This window comes from Ochlerotatus camptorhynchus, unplaced genomic scaffold, assembly GCF_037179485.1.
Source record: "Ochlerotatus camptorhynchus isolate MF236.1 unplaced genomic scaffold, CSIRO-AGI_Acam_v1.1 ptg000204l, whole genome shotgun sequence".
NCBI classification, from domain to species: Eukaryota; Metazoa; Arthropoda; class Insecta; order Diptera; family Culicidae; genus Ochlerotatus; species Ochlerotatus camptorhynchus.
This window is the reverse complement of record NW_027040694.1, coordinates 1,284,117-1,310,361: the sequence shown is the minus strand read 5'-3', so window position 1 is coordinate 1,310,361 and position 26,245 is coordinate 1,284,117. Positions and strand designations below refer to the sequence as shown.

The following is a 26,245-nucleotide window of genomic DNA, read 5'->3' as shown; positions in this document are numbered from 1 at the left end:
TGGAAATGGAATGGAAATGGAATGGAAATGGAATGGAAATGGAATGGAAATGGAATGGAAATGGAATGGAAATGGAATGGAAATGGAATGGAAATGGAATGGAAATGGAATGGAAATGGAATGGAAATGGAATGGAAATGGAATGGAAATGGAATGGAAATGGAATGGAAATGGAATGGAAATGGAATGGAAATGGAATGGAAATGGAATGGAAATGGAATGGAAATGGAATGGAAATGGAATGGAAATGGAATGGAAATGGAATGGAAATGGAATGGAAATGGAATGGAGATGGAATGGAAATGGAATGGAGATGGAATGGAAATGGAATGGAAATGGAATGGAAATGGAATGGAAATGGAATGGAAATGGAATGGAAATGGAATGGAAATGGAATGGAAATGGAATGGAAATGGAATGGAAATGGAATGGAAATGGAATGGAAATGGAATGGAAATGGAATGGAAATGGAATGGAAATGGAATGGAAATGGAATGGAAATGGAATGGAAATGGAATGGAAATGGAATGGAAATGGAATGGAAATGGAATGGAAATGGAATGGAAATGGAATGGAAATGGAATGGAAATGGAATGGAAATGGAATGGAAATGGAATGGAAATGGAATGGAAATGGAATGGAAATGGAATGGAAATGGAATGGAAATGGAATGGAAATGGAATGGAAATGGAATCAAAGTGGAAATATATTAGAAATGGACATGAAATTAAGTCTAAATTTACTGTAGTAGTAATTGGTAGTAGGTGAACTAGAAATTTATTAAAAGTAATGGACTTTAAATTAAATAGAAATGGGAATCCACACTGGAAAGAGTCTTTAAATGAACTAGAAATGTGTATTTCAAGTTCATTTTTATATCATTCTAACAATTTTCCAGTTCTGAATTAGTGTATTAATAGTATGTTTTCAGTCCATCGGCAGTAAATTTACAATCCACTTCAAGTCCTATCCCAGTCGATTCTTAGCTAATTTTAAATCGATTGGCGGTCAATGTCTGGTCCATTTCTTGTTCATTTAAACACCATTTCAGTTGATTTCCTATAGATTTTCACTCCATTTTCGGATCATTTCTGTAGAGTATTACTAGCCTCCGGGCTAAATAAGCTCAGCTTCAGGGAACAGAGAGTTAGAAACACGATGAGCTGTAGGGGGGTCTGTCATGAATAAAGGGATTCTTGTGTATACGGCGTATGAGTAAACACGTTGTTTTATTTCGGTAGCGCTCTACATCACAATTGGCTTCGAGGAGGGATTTTGATTTCATTCGCGGTGGCGGAGGTCAAATCGAATTCGATCCACCGGGTGGCGGAGGCGGAGTAGTTCCGATCAGAGCAGCGGAGAGTTTTGAGGCGGCACGATATTGAAAGGCAGGTTAGTAGATGAATTGCAGTGTTGAGGATTCGGCTGGTGTGGAGTTGGTGCCTCCTGTAGGAAAATAAATTACCTGGAGTATGTGAATAAGCAGCAGAAAAAAAATGAAAAACGAAATTGCCAAAAAGGTTCGGTTACATGTTTTCAAATGGATGCAACCGTTTATAGATTTTTATTGTATTTTTATGGTCATCTATCTGTCAATGTTTTTTTTGGGGAAAGGCGGATCGTGAAGTGAGTCGGGAAAAGTGGATGCTGATAACGCTGAAATGCTTGGTGAAATGCGTTATGCAGACGAATGATGGTTGTTTAGAAAACAACTGAGTAAGAAACTCAACCAGTTTTATTTTTTCCAACTTCAAAGCTGTTGGCTTTGGGGAAAAAAAATCAATGGCTGCTGGCCTTGATTAGAATATCCAAACTGCTAGTTTGGAAGACATACGATTTAGATTTCGGTGACTGCTGGTCTCGAATTAATGTTGTGGAATACATAATAACTGATAGTTGGAAAAAAGGCGAAAAGATTAATCCTCAAGCGGAAAGATCAGTGGCTGTTGGCCTTGATTGGGTTAAAATTTTCGATGACTGTTGGTCTCGATAATAGTACAGAGGAAAATAACTGATGGTTGGTTTTCCGTAATCTTTTAGTTTGAAACAGGAAGACTTAAGGATGATAAAAAAAAGGTTCAATGGCTGCTGGCCTTGACAATATTCGCAGCTGTAATTTGTGAAAATGCTTGCTAGATTTTCGATGACTGTGTTATCGATAAATATACAGTGGAATAAATAACTGGTGTTCGATGATAAACGTATGGTTGGAATTATTGGAAGCCATGAACTGTTAAGATGGAACAATATCAGTGGCTGCTGGCCTTGTTTTAAATATTCGAAACTGTAAGTTGAACAAAGAATTGCTTTAGAACGCCAAACAGTTTGATATGATAATTGAAATAATTACAAACGTTACTTTAATTTAAAAGCTGGAAGTTAAAAAAAAATTAGAATATTAAGCATGCATGCTGTGTTTTTCCACATACTCCATGGTCTGAAACTAGAAGTAAAAGAGCAATATAGTAATTGGTGATGCTCTATCATAAGATCTGTTTTTTTTTAACTTCAATAGATGGATGGAGTCGTTCCGAGCGGTGAAGCCGTTCGACATGAACGTAGAAGAAATACATCTAGCGTCAGAGTGGGCCAGATGGAAAAGGCAACTCGAATGCTATTTTCGAGCGTGTGGTATAAATGATCAATCCGATATGTGTGCAAAGCTATTGTACCTCGGGGGTCCAGATCTTCAGGACCTTTATGAAAATTTGCCGGACGCAAAACGAGTAGCCTTGATTTTGAGTAACCCTCCTTACTATGATGTGGCAGTCGCAGCTTTTGACGCTCACTTTGAGCCAAAACGTCTGGTGGCTTATGAACGGTATGTGTTCAGACAGATGACACAGAAGGCTTCTGAAAGGATCTCTGACTTTGCACTAAGATTGCGCGTACAGGCAAAACGATGCAATTTCACCCCGGACAATTTCGAAGAAATGATCACTGATCAAATCACAGAGAAATGCTATTCAGATGCTCTACGGATGGAGATTCTTAAACGGGATACCAGATCTTTGAGTGAAATAATCTCTATGGGAACAACGATGGCTGATTCGAAGGAAAAGTCTATGGAAATGGCTAAGAGTGTACTAGGCAATAGAGGGGAGATGACCGTCAATGCAGTCAAGGGACAAAGTTACAGACCAAAGCAGAAGTATTTGGGACGAGCACCGGCTATGAATCGAGGAGTTGTCATGACATGTTTTGCATGTGGACGGGCTGGTCATTTGAAGTCAAGCAAATGGTGCCCAGCGAAAGATGTCAAATGTAATAAATGCCATGCGATGGGACATTTTGCCAAATGCTGTTTTCGAATCAATGTGAACAAAAGTTCAGCATTTTCAGAGAACCGTAAGAGAACAATTCCAGATAGGAGCGAATGGTCAGAGCGGCCGGCAAAGCGTGTAAGAGCAGTAACAGGAGATTTGGATGAAGACCAAGATAAGGGAAACATATTTTTCGCAATGGGACGTAACGTATTTCATTTCATGATTGGAGGTGTCGAGGTGCCAATGACGATTGATTCTGGGGCGGACGCGAATATTATTTCTTCAGCGGTCTGGAAGCAAATGGAAGAAGCAAAAGTTCAAGTGCAACACTTGTCGGAGAAAGGAGACAGAGTTTTGAGAGCATATGCCAGCAAGGAGGCTTTGAAAGTCATCGGGATGTTTACAGCTGAGATTCAAGCAGGTCAGAAAAAAGCAAACGCTAAATTCTACGTCGTTCATGGAGGTAGCCAGTGTTTGCTCGGCGAGGAAACAGCCTCGGAGTTGCGGGTGCTAAAAATCGGTTTTGACAATGTAACATCTATTGAAGCGGCGGGCAGTTTTCCAAAAATAAAAGGGGTTTTGCTTGAAATTCCTATTGACACTACCGTACAACCAGTGCAGCAACCTTATCGTCGGCCACCGATCGCTCTAGAGAATTTGATTGAGGAAAAGTTGAAGTTTCTTCTCGCTCAGGATATAATAGAGAAAGTGTCTCACCCATCTCCATGGGTATCTCCATTGGTACCGGTCCTGAAAGACTCGGGAGAAATACGGCTTTGCGTAGATATGCGTCGAGCGAATCGGGCTGTATTGAGAGAAAAGCATCCATTGCCTGTAGTTGATGAGCTTCTAGGCAGCATTCGTGGGGCAGTTCTTTTTTCAAAAGTTGATATAAAGGATGCCTATTATCAAATTGAGATTTCGGAGAAATCTCGCGAGATAACGACGTTTATTACAAAATTTGGATTGTTCAGGTAATGCGATTCTACATAATCTTTCTTTTTTGACAAATAAACAATGAATAAAAGCAGTTAACAATTTGTTTATTATTTTGATAGATATAAAAGATTGATGTTTGGCATAAGCTCGGCCCCAGAACTGTTCCAGAAGGTGATGGAGACTGTAGTGGCAGGTCTGGATGGAATTGTAGTATACCTTGATGATGTAGTAGTTTCAGGACGATCAGAGGAAGAGCATGACAGGCGTCTACAAGCATTACTGGATAGGTTCAAGGATTATGAGATATTGCTAAACTCGCAAAAGTGTCAATTCAGGGTCAAGAAGTTAGAGTTCCTGGGGCACGAACTCTCAGTGAACGGTATTAGGCCAACTGATAATAGGATTCAGGCTATCCAACAATTCCGTCCTCCTGCAAATGTTGCTGAATTGCGTAGCTTTTTGGGGCTCATAACGTATGTTGGAAGGTTCTTACCAAACCTTGCGAGTAAAACTGAGCCTTTGAGGAATCTGTTAAGGAGTGGAGTAACGTTTGTTTGGAAAGATGAGCATCAAATCGCTTTCGATGCTATCAAATCAGAAATATCTTCTGTTGGATTCCTTGGATTTTTTGACCCCAAAGATACGAGTTTTCTCATTACGGATGCAAGCCCTACTGGACTTGGAGCAGTCCTACTTCAAGAAAACCAAAGGAATGAGAAAAGAATCATTGCCTTCGCTAGCAAAGCGCTAACGGACCTGGAAAAGAAATACTTCCAAACAGAAAGGGAAGCTCTGGCATTGGTGTGGGCCATTGAGAAATTTCGTCTCTACTTGTTGGGAACGGATTTCAAGTTAATAACTGATTGCAAACCTTTGGATTTCCTCTTCAGCCATCGCTCCAAACCGTGCCCTCGGATTGAAAGATGGGTTCTACGTGTTCAATCGTATCGGTTTGAAGTCATCTACCAGCCGGGAGCCACAAACATAGCGGATGTGCTTTCGCGACTCTCGATATCCATACCTGAACCTTTCAATGATGATAGCGAAGTGTTCATAAGGAGTTTAGTGGCAGCATCAATTCCAAAAGCAATTACAGTACGCGAGGTAGAGGAAGAAACGGCTAAGGATGATGTTCTGCAAAACCTTTTGGAAGTTTTGGAAGATGGGAATTGGTCAGAATGCGTTAAACCTTTCAAGCCTTTTGGATCAGAATTGTATCGATCAGGAAACCTAATTATGCGTGGAGATCGGTTGGTTATTCCTACTGCTCTTCGGGATAAGATACTTGAACTCGCTCATGAGTCTCATCCTGGAATCGTCACAATGAAGAGAAGATTGCGACAAAAAGTTTGGTGGCCAGGAATCGACAAACAGGTGGAGAGAACTGTCAAGCACTGTAAATCGTGTACTATTGTGTCAGCATTGGAGTCTCCTGAACCAATTAGGTGTACAAGGATGCCTGAGAAACCTTGGACTGATTTGGCGGCAGACTTCATTGGACCATTGCCATCGGGACACAATTTGCTGGTGATAGTTGACTATTTCAGCCGATTCATTGAGGTTATTGTTATGAAACAAATCACAGCAGTTTTGACCGTGAAAGCTTTCCACGAGACCTTTTGTCGGTTTGGAATGCCAGAAACTCTGAAGACTGACAATGGGCCGCAGTTCATTAGCGAGGAATTACGGAGTTTCTGTGACCAATTTGGTATCGAGCTGAGGAAGACAACACCGTACTGGCCGCAGGCGAACGGAGAAGTCGAGAGAGTGAATGGTATGATCAAAAAGCATCTGAAGATTAGTCACGCTGAAGATACGGATTGGAAGTGGGATCTGTGCATGTGCGTTTTGATGTACAATTCAACTCCTCATAGTACCACCGGTGTAGCTCCCTCTGTTCTTATGTTTGGTCGAGTGATGAAGGACAAACTTCCAGTTTTTCCGAGTGGCTACAGCAAGATTTCAGAGGAAGTGAGGGATAGGGACAGGGAGCAGAAACATAAAAGTGCTGAATACTGTGATCGCCGTCGCCGAGCGAAGCCGCGACACCTGAGAGCAGGGGATACGGTTGTCGTCAAACGGATGATCAGGGATAACAAACTCGCGTCGAATTTCGGTCCAGAAGAATTTACAGTTGTAGAACTAAAAGGGTCAGATGTAACGCTGAGCTCGAAACATTCAAATCGAGTTATTCATAGGAACATTGCCCATTTGAAACTGTTAGAATCAAACGATGACGATACAGAAGAGTCTTCGAAGGGAACCGTTTCAGGAGATGGATCAGAACAGGCCGCGCTTTCAACAGAAGAAGTAACTTCGACAGTAGATGTTCGACCCCGTCGTGAAATCAAGAAACCAGTCCGCTTGAACGATTATAAAGTGAACAGAGTGAATAACTTTGGAGAAAAGGAGGAGTTGTAGAGTATTACTAGCCTCCGGGCTAAATAAGCTCAGCTTCAGGGAACAGAGAGTTAGAAACACGATGAGCTGTAGGGGGGTCTGTCATGAATAAAGGGATTCTTGTGTATACGGCGTATGAGTAAACACGTTGTTTTATTTCGGTAGCGCTCTACATCACAATTTCCAGTAAATTTCCGGTCCTTTTTCAGCCCAATTTCAGTCCCATTTCTGCTATGGTAGGAGTTAGATAATTTTTTTGTCAGGTGCAATTAGGTTAAAATGCAAAACCTTAAAAGTTCATAGACATTGAACAAATAATTAAAAGCACATCCAGACTCAGTACATAGAAAATTACTTAAATAGTATATACCCTTGACCTGACATTATAATAATTTTATTTGATTAATTATTAACTTCAGTTACCTATTTTTTTGACCCAAGACTTACGAATCGCTTGATTCAGCCAGATTTGCATTCCATACAGAAGGATATATGAATGAACGCACGCGTAGCTAAAATTATCACGCGTCTTCCACAATATACCCACCAGCTGTGACTGTTATTAAAGATCAAAAGCAGGTGCGGTTTCAAAAGCTCTGCTTGGTAATTAAAGTCTATGGTTCCATTGGCACCGCTTGATAGTTTTAACTATGATAGTCAGTATGGAATAGCAAGTATCACATTTATGTGGGTACGCTACTGTTGTCATCACAAACCGCCAATTAAAACGGTTGATTAGTTGGAATTATTTATAGCCGCGACCTGGAATTAATCATCGGTGAAAATTGTAAAACACCGCCGCCGGGTGTGGCCCGCTCTTCGTTTGATACAAAAGCCGGCAGCTCCTTCATCGCATGAGAAACTCGAAAAAAAAAATTAAATTGAGCACTTTGATACGTGTTTGCTTTACTCTTTGGGCGTCACAACTCCAACCAATGCCCTATACTACGGATGGCAGGAAGGACGGATTGACATTTTCCAAGACCCTAACTGTTTCGTGCGTTCAATCAATTACGTTTGGTTTTTGAATGCGACTCGAGTCGGCAGCGGCGTCTTTTCTTGTATTCTTCTACTCTGCCGAGAAGACCCGTCGCTGATAAATTGAGCATTTCCAGGCTAAATAGCAAATAAACATGAATGTCAAACTCAACCTTCTCCGATTATGCTAATCGATCAATCATTGGCCATTGGTCAAGGTCATTTTGAATCTCGCTAAAAACTTCAATTCGGTATTTGCAAATTACTCAATACTAACTCATACATTAATGGATGAGGAGACTTGAAGTATTTCTTCAAATCCAAAGGTAAAAAAGTGCGCGTTTGGTTTGCTCATATACTATTTATCTGCGGCTGTGGAATAGTTCTAGTGACGTTTCGTCACTACCTAAATCTCCACGTTGCCGAAAGCATTTCCAGTCGATGGTGTGTTATAATGCAATTCTTCTATACCCAACTATTGTGTTGCTCCTCTCGTCATGACCAACGTAGTCATCTCAGAGAGAAAGCAGTAGCTACCCTCTTCAGACCTTTCTCTAGCTATAAATTATCACACTGAAGGTTCATGTTAGATAGCATTTCCAACCAACTCTGAAAATCTTAAACTTCACGTATGAAGTAACATAAAAACACTTGGAATGTAATTTTTAATTGTCCAACTTAAAAGTGGCTAGAAGATAGCATTTGAAAATATTCAAGAAATAAGTAAGAGGGTAATTTTTTATATTAAATCATTAAACTCTTTTTTGGAGTTTTTACCTGAATTTATTTGACATTTTTTCCGTGTATATTTCAACTCAGCCGTTATTTCGACTGGAAGTGACGTTTTCGAGCAAGATAAGTTGAAATATTTGAATATTTTGACGCGATGAAAAAATGGCCGAATTTCAGCTCAAATGTGAACGATTGACCATAACAAACAAAGTTTCTTGCAAGCCGAAGAAGGTCCCATCAGACCGATTCGTCATTTGGCGTGGAACTGCTCAATTCCGTTTCCACACGTTCAATCGCTGCTGGCAGCGTTGTTCTATGTGTCCCGCTGCGTTGGCTGTGCTATTCAATGAATATCTAAATTTTATTCAAATCACGTGTGCGTGCGTGAGCGGAATATTTCGTTGACATCGGAGGATGCCGAAGTAATTTTCAGTTCTCGTGCTGTTTAGCATGGACGTGGAATAAACATCCAAACAGTACAGGTAGGTAGGAGGGAAAATTTATGGAAAAGCGTGGCTGCATTGGATAACAACTCAAAGTTTGTTGGAAAATTGTGCCACACTGGGTTGGTTGATGGTGGCCCAGTCTTGGTGTTCCTTTCTGACTGCAAGTCTCTGACCTGCTCCTGGCGATGGATGGAAACGAAGACGAAGACAACATCGGTCATAAACATTGCACTTTAGTGTGAATGCCTGTTTCACGGAGGAAAAGTTTACCCCCTTTGATCATTATTTTCTCGTTTGCAACTAGCTGAAAACCCGTGCAGTACATTAAATATTTATGGGGAAAGTTTAGAGCCATTTAGCGTTGTGGATTTTCGGTCGAAACCGAAGTGGAAACTGCAGTAAGGTTTGTGTTTTAGGGAAACCGCATATGAAATTGATGGGAAACTTTCGGAATTATGGGTCGACCTTTATTGTGTTTTGTAATATGGGTACGAAGAGTCAACTAAAATAATTTATGCATGCAAATGTGAAAGATGCTTTCATTGAATTATTCTGGAAATTTTGCAACTGTGAATTTCCAGCTCCGAAAGCCGATTTGTTTTTTGAATCAAAACTAATTGGGCGCAGAAATATCGATCAACATGCGCTTCATTTATAAAAGCTGTGCACCAAAATGCATAAGTGAATTTCTGGATGCCCATCTATTGCTGTAAACAAATGTTTGAAATATAGTGCCTACATAGGGGAAATGGCTCTAATGTTGGCCTATGGATCTAAGATTGGGCCCACTAAAACTCTTCTATTTATCAATTTTATCTAGATGAACGCGTCATTGGGACGGTACTAATGCATATTTTTGGTCGCTATTGAAAATTTAGTCGATTGCTGAATTTATTTACGGGCCCAAATTAGGGGCATTTAGGCCGACATTCCATCCATTTCCCCTATGTGCCGAGATAAATGTTCGCCCATCAGATATAATCATTTTGATTTTGTTTGAGCCACAATATGAATGCTCATGTGCTCTTGTAAAAACAGGGACATTTCCAAAGGCATTAAGGAATTTTGGAATGCCAATTTACACTAGACACCGTAGAAGTATAGAAATTTGGCACTCGAAAAAAAAAATCGCCGAATAAATTAGGGGAATTCACGTATTCTCGTCAATCCAAGCAGCTCCCGCACTTCTGTTAGCAATTTCTCATCGTCACGTATGACGAGTTTCTTTGTTTAAATTTATCTGCTGCTTGCTATTCTATCCATTTCAATTGACATAATTGTCCAAAACAGGTTGAAAACGATTTTACAACACTCCAAACTTCTCACCCTGACGTTTGCAAACACCAAAAGACAGGAATTTTTAATAACAAAACTTTTTCGAAGACACTAAACGTCCAACTATTGAAACAAATGTACTAGCACATTTTATTTAAATTTGTCATTAGAGTGGTCCGATGAAATCCGTCTTTTGCCAATAACTTTTTTATTTGAAATTTCTCATGAAAGTCATCTTGTAGAGACTTTTAAAACTCTTTAAGACGAATGTTTTATAGCGAAATTTGTTGCCTGTATCTCTTCTAATAAAAAAGATATACCCGAATATAGTAAAAAATATGAATAAGTTCAAATTGATTTTATACGAGTTTAAAAAATAACATACCTCCAATTTTTTCATATTATTGAGAATAACATCGCCCTTTCAAATGCCGTAGAAAAACTTTTTTTTTTGTTTGCCCCAACCAGAGATATTAACATTTGAAAAGTGCATATTTTTAGTATAAAAACGTTAATAACTCTTGATCGGCGAAAGATATTGACAAGCTTTGTGCCGCAAAAATTTGCGCCTTCTTAAGATCTAAAAGTTATTTGAAGACACCTTTGCTGAGAAATTCTAAATAAGAAAACTCGAGCAAAAAACTGTTTTTTAGAGCCACCTTTACTCAAATCAAGAAAATAGCTCTAAATCGGCCAATTTAAGAGATACAAAAAAAAATTGTTTCGTACAAAGTTGCTTGAAATTAGCTCAGACTTTTAGTCTAAAGTTTCAATTTCCGGCTCAAAACATATCATTCCACCTAAATCCAGTGTAGAGTTTAAGCAAGTGCTGCCACTGCATAGTGGTCCAGAATACCACTATGCAGTGGCAGCACTTGCTTAAACTCTACACTGGACCCCTTTTATTGATAAATTTTGCTTCTATGAGCCTCTATTTTAAATCAACACACAGACGTTCCTAGGCTATGGTGCCCGTTTAGTCACTGTTGTTTTTGTGCTGATCCAAATAGTTTTGATAATATAATTGCGCATTCTTGTTTTTTAAAAGGTTGATTTTTGTCCCAGTCTTGTTCTGTCGTCACTTATTTTGTCATTTTGTCTTGTGTATTAACCCTCACTTGTCTTGTTTATTGTGTCAACTTGTGTCTATTGTACTTCCCCATATGTTTTTAACCCTCCTTTACTCAAAATTTGTTTTTATTTATTTGTTTTTATTTATTTCGTCAACCAACGTAGACTAGTACAACTAATACAGTTTTGTTTTCTTAAATATATATTTATATAAAAAAGTAGTGTCAGCTTTCTTGTCTTTTCTTTTATGAGTTGTTATTTCTTATGGAATAAAAATATTGCTTTAGTTTATGCCGAGACATTGTAAAGTCAATGGTTTCGCAGTGTTTATTGTAAGAGGCCATCATGCGGTTTAATGGCCCATATTTTGCATAATTTGTGCGATGATGTTTTATGGCAAATAAATTTCGATTTCGGAGTTGCCGAGTAGGTGCATGGAAATTTAATTTTGATAAAAGTTCTGTTGAGTCAATTCGCTGCGAAACGATATCATTTACAAATGAAACCATTGCATATTCACGACGCTTTTTTAATGTTTGTATGTTTATAAGCATGCAGCGTGCTTCATATGATGGAAGAGGAAATGAAGTCCAACCTAATTTACGAAGAGCGTATAATAGAAATTGTTTTTGTACTGATTCTAATCTTTCTTCGTGCGTGATTGAAAATGGAGACCATACAATGCTGCAATATTCCAGTATTGACCTCACATAGGCAATATATAGTGTTTTAATTGTGTAAGGGTCCTGAAAGTTATAGCAAAAGCGCTTGATAAAGCCTAGCATGTTATTTGCCCTGTGAATAATGTTTGAAGTTGTTCTTTTTCTACTAAATGATATTAAGTTACATTTTTTACATTCAATTCTAGTAGACTTTTTTTGCACCATATGTAGAATATGTGTATTTCATTCCGGAATATATTGATTATTTGTTGGCGGTTAGTTAAATATGATTCAAGCCATTTCAGGAGCCCTGACTTAATTCCAATTTTTTGCAGTTTAAAGAGTAACATTGGTATGTCAATGCGGTCAAATGCCTTGCTAAAGTCTGTATAGAGAGCTTCTACGTGGTTTCCATTATCCATTGCATTCAATGAATAGTCTATAAATTCAAGTAAGTTGGTCGAGGTCGAACGACCCTTGAAAAAGCCGTGTTGCATGTCAGTAATTCTATTTTTGATTTGGAGAAATAATTTTTCGTTGATAATTGACTCGAAAAGCTTAGGAATGCAAGAGATAATGGCTATACCACGATAATTACGTACGTCAGATTTTCGACCAGATTTAAAGATAGGTACTAGAAATGAGCTTTTCCAAATTTTAGGGAAGGTTCCGGATTCCAGGGACATATTAAAAAGCCAAAACAATGGAGCAGTGAGTTCCATTGCTAGACATTTAATAAATACTGGAGGAATTCCGTCAGGTCCAGGACCTTTTGAGGCATCTAAATTTTTTAAAGCCTGCAAAATGTCCTGCACTTGAAGTTGATTGAGGCCAATGTCCCTTGAAAATTCTGGATAAAATGCAAAATAATCGCGGCCACGATCTTCTTCAGAAAATGTCGTATAAATTTCTTGAAAAAATTTTGCGAATAGATTACAGTTTTTTTCCAAACTATCACCGACATTTTCGTCTAGATGCATTATTGAAGGAAAATTGTCAGATTTTAATTTCGTTTTTACGTAATTAAAGAAGTTCTTCGGACAGGACTTTATTTCACGTTCAGTTTTTGCATTATATTCTTCAAATGCAGTACTGATAGCTAAATTCAGTTGATCGCATAGATCCAAATAAATTAATAAATTATTACTACTATTGTGTTTTTTATAAATTTTATGTGCTTTTTGCTTCCGATTTTTCAAGTTTTTTATTTGTCTGTTAAACCAGACTGGATTTTGTGTGTTTCTGTTACGTCTTTTTTTCTTCAAAGGTATTTCTTCCGAAATTATTTCTGTTAAAATTTTGTAGAACACGTCTATACCAATTTCGACATTTCCTACATTCCTTAAAATTAATTGCCAATTGACACTGTTTAATTTAAATTTTATTTTTTCGTAGTCTGCTAATTTGTATTCAACTTTGGTTTTCATGCATAAATAAAGAATATTCGATTGCTGTGTGAAACGCTTCATTTTTCCACAGTGGATTTAATGATTCGGTCACACAGAAATCTTCATAAATATTCGTTAGTAAAAAGTCCAAATAGCAATTTTGTTGGTTTTTGATGTGGTTTATTTGGTTCAGTCCTAAATTAGCAGTTTTGTCAAAAATGAACTGCAATGTTTCATTATCCCCAACGACTGGGAGTAAGATACATTCATTTTCAGAGTCCAGAATGAAGTCAGCATGGCGTTGATTAAAGTCTCCATAGATGTGAACTTTAACCTCAGGAGGAAGGTCAGATAGAATTTGTTCAGCACTTTGGAAGAAGGCTTCATAAGTGCTTTTATGAGCATGGTCTGGTGGAAAATACACTGAGGCGAACACGTGCGTTTCACCGGCTATGTGTGATTTCACCCAAATATGCTCAAATTCTGTAAATTTTGGTGTAAAGATAATTTCTGAGTTAAAATTGGCCGAAAGAGCTATAAGAACTCCACCACCTGACTTCTTCTGTGTTGCATGAAAATTTCTGTCGTCTCTGAATACATTAAAGGCATTTCCAAAGATTTCTTCACTTTTTACGCTTTCGTCCCAGCTTGTTTCAGTTGCCAGAATGACCGAAAAGGATTAGCATAATAAATGTTGATAAATTTCCTTCATTTTAGCTGGGCTTTTCATGCGATTGAAATTTTGACAATAAATCAAAATTTCAGTCGCATTCTGTCTGTGTGAAGAAATTGTTGGAAATACGTCGGTTGATAAAGTATTGTCATTGTTATTATTAGTTACCTCAGTCTCATGCCGAGCATCGTTATATAGAAATAATGAGTCTTCCTCAAGGTGCGTCAGCGGCGTTGAAAATTTACAGGATTGTGAAATTTGAGGGCGGCCTCCCTAGTAGATTGTAGCCGTTGCGTGCGTTCACTGGACAGGAATGTACGGTAGGATTGCAGGTCTGCCAAGGCGTCGTTTCGAGTAATTCCAAGTTCTTCATGGACGTCCAGGAAAATTTCGTGCAGGAGATTTCTGTCTTTTGGTAGTCCTTCAGCTGCTAGCATTAGAATAGCACTGGTTTTGGTGATTCCGCGAATACATGTTGATGATGGCTGGTCATGCAGGAAGGAGAGGTAGGTCCGAACAATGTCCATAATTTTCGGGTCCCTTAGACGCGCCTTCAGGAAGCGTTGGTCGCCAGTTACGGACTGTTCAGTAAGTCCAACGTTTGTAACACGAGTACTCGCGCGTTGTACTTTGAACAACAGTGTGAGTTTTCCATTGCCATTTTACAGACGAGCTACCAATCGATATGAAACCAACGGGTATTCCTTAAAAAACTTGTTTTTATCTAAGCGAGTTAAACTTTTATCACAGTTAACCCCCAAAAAATGCGGATAATAGAGAAATTGTGAATGGAAACCGCGTAAACGGTGTCCGTACTACGTGGGATTTGGCTTAATTGGTTACAACATGGAAAATCTCGAGATCCTGACCAGCTAGAATGTTACTGTCTTGGGCTCCTTAGCTCTGATTTTAACTTACCACTTTTTGATTATTTATCAAATACCTCTTCCAGAATATATAACTCCCCGATGCCTTGTTGGTTTCTGGTCTCATTTGGATTGGTCCTGAATTTGTTTGACATCCTGTTCGAAGTAATTCTTTGAGTTCCAGCTTGTACGTGTCTCACGTCATATGATTCGCCATTCATAAAGATAATGGGTTAAAAGGAAAAGGGAGTAAAACATACATAAAGGTAGATTAGTATTAGTTGTACTTGATCCAAACAATAGAAAGAAGCATAGATGACTTAGTAGAAACATAAAACTAATATATAACTAAAAGTGTAATGGATAAGTGTTAGTTCCGGGATCTTTTTAGTGTTAGTAGTTATGTTAGTTTTGATCCGTATTCATCCCTGCTGGCCCCTCCAGCACTATTTGCAGCAATTGTGATAAGATTATGCGACACTGCTACTACTACTATGTTAGATGTATGACTTGTCAATTTTCGCAACGCAATGTCTTTCAATAAATCACTCAATCAATTTGAAGTTTGAAAATTTGCTCAAAAGGGTTTTGTTGACACATCATACCTTACCGAAAACTAAAGCACAACAATCCTAATTCTTATTTCAAACCTATCAACATATTTAACACATCTTTTTTTCGTAAGCGTCTGGTTGAAGATATGACTTTCGCTATTGACATTGCCTGTAATTAACAAATACACTAAATAGGAAGATTTATTATACAACTTCAAAGGCTAGTCGCCTCCCTAAACGGACCCCCCGCGTCCTATCTCTTATGTTAATTAACTTTCTGAATTCTCTAATTGAAGTTTTTTTTAATTAATAACTGAAATCTCTAATCTACCTACACAAAAATAACCCATGCTTTTAAACTTAAATTTAACGTGTTTCAAGTAATTCTGGCTTTGACATATATTAATTATATGTTTGTTCGTCCCAGGTGACACCTTCAAGTGACTAAAATGCTTCACTTTGAAGTAAGTTTCCAAGCTAATTTTAAATTGTATATTGTATAGGGTAAATGTTCCAATTACGCTCTCACGTTTCCACTATGTCGCACCAAAAAAATACATATGGGTATTTCACAATAGAAGCACACCACATTGGAAATCCCGAGTCATAGTTCAAACACTTATCCCAAATCAAAATGAAGCACATATAAGATTAGTTACAATACCATGTACAAAAATGGTGTTTAACATTGTTTCCTGAGTAATACTTCAATGAAAACAACAATGAAAGCTTGTCACGCAAGTAGAAGGAGCACTGTTGGGCACTTTCTGAAATATTTCAATAGTATAATTCCCTTGCAAACCCAAATAAATCTATCTGCGTAAAACTAAATAAATTAAGAGTGATTTGCGGCAAAACCCGCCAGCATCACACCCAACGTCAGTGCCTATACGTAAGCGTACTACGACGCGGCTCTCAATCAAAGGAGTAACAAGTGTGATACTATCACTGCTGAAGGGTGATACGGTCAAAATTTGGTCAATATCAACTTGACGTATTTCTTTCAATTTTGCATTTAAAAAACCTGAACACCCCTCATTTGGAAGGTGTGTGTGTGTAGAATGTTGTTCCTATTTTGATTTTGGAATTCACTCTTCAGTTGTCAAAATGCCGTCCAAGCAAGAAGAGCAGCGTATCAAAATTTTGCTCGCGCATCGCGAAAACCCGAGCTACTCGCACGCAAAGTTGGCAAAATCGCTAAAAGTTGCCAAATCAACCGTTACAAATGTAATTAAAGTGTTTGGGGAACGTTTGTCGACAGCCAGGAAGTCTGGATCGGGGGGAAATCGAAAACCGGAAGCCGCTGAGACGACAAAGAGAGTTGCCGGTAGTTTCAAGCGAAACCCTAACCTCTCTCTCCGAGATGCCGCAAATAAGCTGGGTGTATCGTCTACAACCGTGCATCGAGCCAAAAAACGAGCCGGACTATCGACTTACAAGAAGGTAGTGACTCCAAATCGCGATGATAAACAAAATACGACGGCCAAAGCGCGATCCCGGAGGCTGTACACGACGATGCTGACGAAGTTTGACTGCGTGGTAATGGACGACGAAACCTACGTCAAAGCCGACTACAAGCAGCTTCCGGGACAGGAGTTTTATACGGCAAAAGGAAGGGGAAAGGTAGCAGATGTTTTCAAGCACATGAAACTGTCAAAGTTCGCAAAGAAATATCTGGTTTGGCAAGCCATCTGTACCTGTGGCTTGAAAAGCAGCATTTTCATAGCTTCCGGGACTGTCAACCAAGAAATTTACGTGAAAGAGTGTTTGAATAAACGTCTGCTGCCTTTCCCGAAGAAACACGGTTGTTCCGTACTGTTTTGGCCGGATTTGGCATCTTGCCATTACGGTAAAAAGGCCATGGAGTGGTACGCCGCCAACAACGTGCAGGTGGTTCCCAAGGACAAGAACCCTCCCAACAAGCCAGAGCTCCGCCCAATTGAGAAATACTGGGCTATTGTCAAGCGGAACCTAAAGAAGACCAAAAAAACTGCTAAGGGTGAGCAGCAGTTCAAGGCAAACTGGCTTTCTGCGGCGAAGAAGGTGGACAAGGTGGCTGTACAAAATCTGATGGCAGGGGTCAAGCGTAAGGCCCGGCAATTCGGATTTGGAAAAGCGGAAGCCTAGCTGAATATTTTTCCAGAATTTTATACTAATTGAACTTGAAAAAGAAATTTAATTTGATTTTTTAAATAAACGATTTCACCGATTTACACGCGTTTTCCCTTGACCAAATTTTGACCGTATCACCCTTTAGACTAGATCTTTGGTTCTCTCATGCAGTGGTTTATCAGAGAGGGGAAGCTTAGTAATCCCCATTGCCTGCCCATGTCGCCATTCTATCGCGTCATGAGCCAGCAACGCCGGCCATAAACCTACCGTCTCCAACACTCCACTAAAAAGCATGAAATTAAGCCCGCCCACCAGCATCAAGGTGCAAAAACTAGCCACGGGGAGGGAATTTCAGGATTGTTCCAAGAACTTTAGGCAATATTCGAAACATTCAGAGACATTTAAAAAATGTTTGGGCCTGGTAAGTTCGGAGAACTACAGAAAAATCCAGAACTTTGAGATCTTTAAAGGTAAATTCCGAAAACTTCTTCTTCTTCTTCGCATTTCAAGCTTATTGCACATCGTATATTAGCTTATTGCGTGCTCTCAACTTAGTGTTCATGCACTTCCATAGTTAGTAATTGAGAGCTTTCTATGCCTGTACCATTTTTGCATTGATATAATTGTGTGGCAAGTCCCATCATACGTCTATGCCCAGGGAAGTCGAGAAATTTTCCAACCCGAAAAATTCCTAGACCGGACCGGGAATCGAACCCAGCCACCTCCAGCATGGTCTTGCTTTGTAGCTGCGCCTTTACCGACTGAGCTAAGGGAGGCCCCGAAAGCTACAGGGCAGTTAAATTAACTTCAGGGAAATTCGTAAACTAAGATGGAGAACAGAGAGCTTCGTGAAAGTTCTATTAACTTCAAGAAACTTCAGGAAAAACTTGAGATCTTAACTTAAGATTCTTAAGGATCGTTAAAATAGCAGGAACATTACGGATTTTTCAAGAACAAAGTCAACAAAAATTCAAAGAAGTCCCATGAACTTCAGATAAATTGCAGGAATTTTAATAAAACTTCGAGATTTTCTGGAAAATTTGGAAAAAAAATATATATATAAAAATTCTATTAATGCCAGAAAAATTGCAGGATCCTTCAATAATGAGAATTTATTGGGTTTTTTTTTAAATTTAAAAGAAGTCTCGAACACTTAATATCCCGTTCACATTACAGCGTATATCACGTAATATACGCTGTCTTGCAATGAGCACTCATACATCTAGTTTTCACTGAGTGCTCATTGCAAGACAGCCTATATTACGTGTTATAAGCTGTAATGTGAACGGGGTATAAGGGTAGTTCTGGAAATTTCAAGATCGTCCAGAAATACGGGCAAAGTTTTCATTCAGAAACGTTCTGATAGCTTCAGGGCAGTTCAATAGATTTCTGGAAAATTTATAGAAATTCAGTGAGGGTCAAAGTGCTTCACGGCAGTACTTCAGGAATATTTCTGAAACTTTACAGAATTTACCAAAACTCAAGTTGAGTTAAATGATCTTAAAGAACGATAAGTAGCTTCCTAAAAAAGTTGTCCTTGCTCGCTTTCTACTCTCTATATACAATTTTCACACTGCCGTACTCTAATACCCCGTTCACCGCTATATCACGTGATATAGACTGTCTTGCAATGAGCACTCATACATAGGATTTCCAGTGAAAACTAGATGTATAAGTGCTCGTTGCAAGACAGCGTATATCACGTGATTTACGCTGTAATGTGAACGGGGTATAACGGAATAATCAACTCTATACTTTCATCTCCTCATGTATCGTATAAAAATTACCAATTAAGTCTGTTATTTGAAATTAACATCTTCAACTATGTAAATCGATAACATCACGATGTTCACTTTACCTGAACAATGTGAAAATATGAAAGGGTAGTTACCGTTTTATCACGGAGGTTAATACCCCGTTCACATTACAGCGTATATCACGTGATATACGCTGTCTTGCAATGAGCATTCATAATCTAGTTTTCACTGGAAATCCTATGTATGAGTGCTCATTGCAAGACAGCCTATATTACATGATATAAGCCATAGTCTGTCCGGGGTATAATGTGCGAAGCCTTGATATTCTTGGACCGTAGGATTTGTAGTGATAGATACTGTACCTGCTAGCCAGACAAGATGGAAAACACAAAATTGTGTGAATTTTCACCCAGCAGGCGGAAAATCAACTGAACTAGAAGTTTCACGGACTGAAACATGAAGATTTCAAGTTTTCTAATGTAAAATTCAAAATAATTATTTGGTAAATATTGGAGACATTAAGTATGATCAATCCGTTATACTATGTTCGATATTATATATACCCTGCATAAAATTACATATAAATTCCCCTAGCTCGGAGCGTTTGGTACGGTATGTCCACGCATCCTTCCACCCCTGTAGATTCACGAAATGCATCGATGTTTGAATATATTTATTCGAACTCCAATCATTTCACTGAATCATCTTTGCGGTAAATGCAACGCAGTTGACGTTTGTGTCATATCTCAGAAATGCTGCAAACATCAATGTTGACAAGAAAAGTGATTAACCGTTATCTAACCTAATCATTTTCCAGGATGCTTTCTCGTCCTGGCTGCGTTTGTATTAGATTAGATTAGATTAGATTAGATTAGATTAGCATGTATTTATTTTCAATGCGCCCCCTGTCAAAAAGATGGTGACTCTGTGCTACTTAAGAACTTGAGTTTCCCCAAAAAACAAGAAAACATTGCTACTCTCGGAACGAACATCTTTCTTAATTTTCATTTGTCTCGGATGAGTTTCTAACGACGCTAAAACCCTGTTAATGACAGGTCCCTTCTGTTTGAAATTACGCTCCTCCAACAGATAATTAATTATCATCTGATGCGAAACATGAATCAAGGATTCTCTAGAGACTTTCCCGACAATAATGATTCTTTTTTTTCAACGAAAATTTAACTTATTCTACCATTCTCACCGCATTCCGTTTCATCTCCCTTTCACAGTGTGACGCATTCATTCGCCTCGCAGAGGGTGGACAAGTTGACCCTGGAGGAGAAGGAGGCCGGCCAGCGGTTCCTGCAAACGTTGCGGCGCAACCATGAGCACGAGAAATCCCACGACGAGACTGTACCGTCGATCGGAGCGGTCCACTCGGCCAACGACAACAGCGACGGCAGCGGCTCGGCACCGGTCAGCGCTCGAACGGTGAAAGACAAGCGTAGCTCGCTGCGGGCCACTTTGGAGCATTTGATTGTGCGGTACCTGCGACGGATCACCAGCAGCGGGGAGGACGAGGAAGACGACGAGAGGGGCGGATACGAGGCGTCTTCGGTGCGCTACCGCCGTCAGGTAGCGACAGCCGATGTCAACGGGACCGAGCTCGGTGGCGGTGGTGACAATTCTACGGAAGTGGCTGGGAATGAGGGACCGGACAGCTCGGTGGAGATTACATTGCTTACCAATGACAGCGATAGTAGTGGAAACGGTAGTGCTATGATGGGTGATTCTAGTGAGATTACTGTGCCACCTCCGTCGGAAGTTGGCGCGATGGTAGGGAGTGGTAGTGCAGTGGAAAATGTCAACGGCGGGTTGCCATTCGGCACCTCGGTGTCAACCGTTGAAGAGAAAAGTTCTAAAATAGTAGCAGATAGTGGTGAACGACCGGTTTGGAAAGTGTCACGAAAGCATAAATCTAATAGCAAGAAGGAATGTGGCAGCATTCGCAAGCGGATTGCCCAGCTGGATCGATTCGAGTTGGAGAAATCAATGCTGAACGATTCCTTCCGGGAGTACAACATCCGAAGTGCGCTCAACTACAGGTATGTCTCGTTAATCCAACTTTGGGATAGTTAGGTGTGTTGCCTATTCGGTCGCTATTGTTCTATGATTGATTGGATGAGGGAGCATATCGAAAGTTAATAGAGTAGAAATTCAATCATCGGAATAAGAGTTTGTCTTTCTTCGCCTGATGATGAGGCAATACGTCTTGGTTTTTTTTCTGCATTAGTCAACGAATATTGATTGGTTCTTGTTTTGCGGTCTATCTGTCTGTTTGCCTGTCGTCGTCGTCGTTTTGTTTTGTTACGTGAATTCGGTTTCCGTTACGGCTCATTTGATTGATGCTTTTTACTCTGTCAGCATTGTGTACGTTTCTGGTGGAATCTGTGTGTTTCTGCTAGAATGCAAACGATGCTCTATTTGGTACGACAACTTATGGATCTATTCATGAGTATGATAACATGACTCTTTTCCAGCTGAAAATCAAGTTTTCAAACAGTTGTTCCGTTATTCTATACGAATGCGCGTGTTAACAACCTTTTCCTAATTTGAGCAATGGTCATAAGAAAAGTTCACCGTTCCGAAAATAATAATTACGTTTTGATTTTTTTCTAAACATATTGTAAAAAGATACCAAAAATCTAATAAAATCACGTTTTTTTATTATTTATTAAAGAAAGTTTTCTTGCAAAAATATGTTTGTATGAGTAATTGTGGCAAAAAGTTGAACTCATAAAACACAAAACATCGATCTTTCTGTTTTGGTCTTATTTTTTCCACGATGAGATAAAAAAAAATATTTTTACATGTAATAGGTTCTCAGGAATCTAAGGAAAAAAACTGATTTTCCTGGATAGTTGATAATTTTTTTAAATATTTTAAGAAGAATAATAACGCGCCGAAAAACTTAAATTATTTTCGGAGTGGTAAGTTTTTTCTTAAATTTTGACATAGGGTCGTTTTCGACTGAAGAATTTTTATTATAGTGTTCATTCGATTTTGGTTTGGCCTTTAATTTGCTCGTGCGCTGCAGTTTAAAATCTTAAAGTTCGTGTAATATATAACTTAGATTTTTCGAATACGTGTGAAGCTTTGGGCGTGTTCAGTTTTTTAAACTATTATCGACATTTCCCGGCTGGTTCGACTCCTAGAGTCCAGATAATCAGATATGAAATTATTTAAATTTGTGGATAGCTAAACTAATACGGAAAACTTGAAATTTCACGGCGGTTTCGTGACAATATTTGAGCTCACAAAAATTGTAATAATAATAACATGTTCTTCATTTAAACAACAATTTACCAAGAAAGACAACACATTATCTTTAAATTGGATGGTTTCTCCGAATTTTTAGCTAGAATCACATAATTTGTCAAATTTAGTAGTGTCAAGTAATGATCTTATTGTTGTAGTTTTGAATGATTTTTAAACTACTCAAATGAAGTGAGTGATTCCAGCCACATGAAAACAAATAAACCATCATCATTACAATTTCAAACTGAACATTGCATTAGGTTCTAAATAACATTGATCGGTTCTCTTCGTGGATTTTATGTTTTGTTAATAGCTTGAGCACATAGCCGTTTCTTGTAGTGTTTGTCGTATTTGATACAAGATAAAAGCTTTTATCGATCTGTGTGCCGGAAATATCTGGGAATGTCTTTACATGGCCGTGGGGATACAATGAGATAGTCGATGAAGAGAATCTGTCAATGTTACTTAGGACCTAATGCATTGTTCAGCTTGATTTTATGTCAGTTGCCAAAATATGTCTCGTTGTTCTAGATAGAACAAAATCTCAAAATATTATTGTAATTTTAAACCGATTGACAATGTGGTTTATTGATCCAAAAGTCATAACATCAACACTTTCATAATTTCGCATATTCCAAGCGCTGTAGTTCTTCGTAGGAACTACTTTCTATACGACACACGCGTTTTATTGTCAATTTTACTTCGAAATATATTAATGTAATACAGTGCCTTCCTGTTTTTGGCAACACATGTTTTTGGTTTCTTTACTTTCTATAAAATTCTTCGAACAATAATTTAAGTTTTTTATATTGCTAGAGCGTTCTTGAGGGATCAGAGAAAGTTGGTAAAGTAATAAAATTTATCCGGGAAGCATTGGTAAAAAACTAGAGAAATAATGCTAAGGGTTGTGTCCTATGTACGACCGCTTTAATGACAAAGGACTACGAGATTGTTTTTGTCGCTCAATTCAACAATAATTACAATAATTTTGATTTATAAATTCAATACTAAAATCAACAAACATTCAGTTCAAAATTTAAAGTTATGAAAATAAGCGTTAATCAGTATCCATAATTGAATACTTAATTTAAAAAAAAAAAATCAAAATTCAATTCCTATTCCCATTAAAAATTAGAATCCAAACAAGTAAAATGAACTTTCGGAAATTGAATAATTTATTTATGTAACAGTAGAGTGGCAATTCGCTAACTAAATGGAATCCTGGTCTGCACTTCCTTAGGATGTTTGCCATAATATTATAGTTATTCTTCTCAGTATTTCTAATGCTCCTGATAAATCTCAATGCTTCAGAATCTTGGAAATGGTCTTAACCCCATTTTTTTTTAAAGATTTCTGTTAGTACAGAATACGGAGTGTTCAAAAAATTGCTTACTCCGAGATCTCCGAGATTTTATTTATATAAAGATAAGGATTTCTTAAACAATTTCTTAATTGAGTCTCTCATTCTTTACAATTCGGTCTAATGACCCATTCAGCTCAATAGCGTTAGTGGCTTAGTGACCTTACAAATATTGGTTAACCAAAAGTAAATTATACTATCGCACCACTCGGCTAAGCTAGAGCTAGAGTTGTTCAGAGTTATGAGATATTTGTATGGTCACTAGGCCGAACGTTTGGCTGGCAGGCGTCATTCTTCCTCGGTGAACTCGACTGACTTTGGTCGATCCGAGAAGGGACCCTTCTTTACGATGGAGGCCAGCGGTCTGAGGGAGTCGGCCTTTGAGAACGACAAAGGTTCTTTTTCAGTTAGACTCGAAAGCCATCTTGACTTCCGCGCCGCCGTGTGAGACCGTTTAGTAATACGGTACGGCTACCCGTAATCAATTTTGTCAATTCTCTTTTCAGCATATGTGCATCCATTTTTAGTTTAAGGCTACAATGTTCCTCTCTTCAGTATAGTTTGAGTGTTCGCGCTGCTGTATGTTCCCTTCTGTTATTAAAATACGTGAATTTTTCATACAGACGAAAATCCACGGATTGTAACCAACTGGTTACACGCTATTGAAGTGAATGGGTCATTAGACCGAATTTGAAAGAGTTAAAGAATGAATTAAGAAACCTTTCACTTGATGCTTGATATATTTCACACCATCAGTCCACATTTGCGAATCACTTCTAGTTGATTTACACGCTGGACTGACAAATTAATAATTATACACTTTATTAAAATTTATCTTAAGATATCGTTATGATTTCTGAGACATGCAGGTTTCAAATGCATCAACTTATGTGCTACTTTTACAATTGGTTTAATATTAATTAATTTAAAATAAGAATTGAAAATTCTTTAATCAGAACATAGACTCTAATGTCATATTTGAAATAGGAACTTGTTACGTGTTATATGTAAGCTGTTCATAAGATTTTAGAACAGTTGTGAAACATTGTTCTTGTATCACGAAATCTTCTTATAACACATTACAGCCCTTTAGACTAAACATGGAATGAATCTTAACTAGTTTCGAACTTGAAACTCTACTGCAAGGTTGCAAATATTCATTTCAGCTAAAATAATGTTTTTCGGAATAATAAAACCAAAAGATGGTATGATGACATGTTTTGCTTGTAACTTACAAGAAGAGGTTACAAAGTATGCGTTTGAAACATAAAACCTGTAACTTTTGTTTCTATGAGTCACAATCAGCGATTTGCTGATCGCTGAGTGAGAGGGTGAGTGAGTGAGTGAATGTGTGAAAAATCGCTGATTGTGACTCTCATGAAGTGAAATGAACAGGTTTTGTATGTCAAACACATTCTTTGCAACCTCTTCTTGTATCTTACCAAATCAAGATATGATCATCTAATAATTTCATAATTAAAAAAAAAACACTGTTTTAGCTGAAATGAGTATTTGCAACCTTGCTCTACTGGTAATTCTCTTTGAAATGTTTTGAAATTAATTTGCAACTTTTATGAGGATTAGATTTCTTTGAAATTCTTCTCACAGTTTTCTTTGAACTCAAAACTCTGCTCTGCTAAATTTTCATTAAACTTTAGCTAAGATTTTATTTTAAATTTTCCTTCAATTTGTTTTTAAAATAATCCTAAGAATCCGATTCCTTTAATATTGCTTTCGGAATTCTCTTAAGTTTCATTTTTGAATTTTCTTCACCATTCCTCAGAATACCCTTTAAATTCGGCGCATAGTTCTTTTTGAAGTCTCACATCAATCCTCTACTCCTGTTCTCACGATTATATTTTTGTTCATAATCACCATTCAATTCAGAGCATCCTTTTTTCTCCACCACAGAGATAGCTTGGAATTCATCTAAGAATTTCTTAGAACTTTATCTCAAATTTGCCTGGGAATGCCGAGTTGAGCTCCCGTATAATTTTCCTCATTAGTTTTTAGGAATCCTGCTTAGCATATTGTAATTTTTTCAACTTCTCCCCCAAAGTTCCATGTACCAAAATCAAGGCTTAGAAGGATTTTCAGGGTTCTTTTAAGATTTGTTTTATAGAACTCTGCCGAGAATACAGAGTTGTGTAAAAACAACAACGGTTATGTCCAAAGCACGACCACATTGTTGACGTAGGACTACGAGACTATTTGTGTTACTCCATTTAATATATTAATAACCAAATAAATGGTTTAGAAATTCAACTCTAAAATGAAAAAATTCATTATTCCAACTTTTGAAATTGAGCGGCTGTTGGATAAATCCTAAAATTATGATTCAATTTTTGAAATTAGGAAATCAGTATTATTATTAGGTTTTAAACATGTTCACCCAACTTTCGGAAACTTACTTATGTTAGTCATGGCAAAACACGTGACTTTCAACTAAAACTTAATCAAGTTTACTTAAATTCAGTTTATCTTTATCTTTAATTTTGCTGAATTAAA

General features: G+C 38.1%; 2 protein-coding genes across 2 annotated transcripts in view; one reads left to right on the top strand and one right to left on the bottom strand.

Annotated features, from left to right (window-relative positions):
* The window catches only part of Ns4 (Nucleostemin 4), a 515,404-nt gene that overhangs the window by 125,677 nt on the left and 363,482 nt on the right, over positions 1-26,245 (bottom strand). The gene's annotated exons all lie outside the window — the stretch shown is intronic.
* Positions 1-26,245, top strand: part of LOC135702991 (uncharacterized) — a 368,382-nt gene that overhangs the window by 33,903 nt on the left and 308,234 nt on the right. Inside the window, exon 3 of the mRNA XM_065224074.1 lies at positions 20,349-21,164. Coding sequence (XP_065080146.1) covers positions 20,349-21,164 — 816 coding nt within the window. The remainder of the gene's footprint in view (positions 1-20,348; positions 21,165-26,245) is intronic.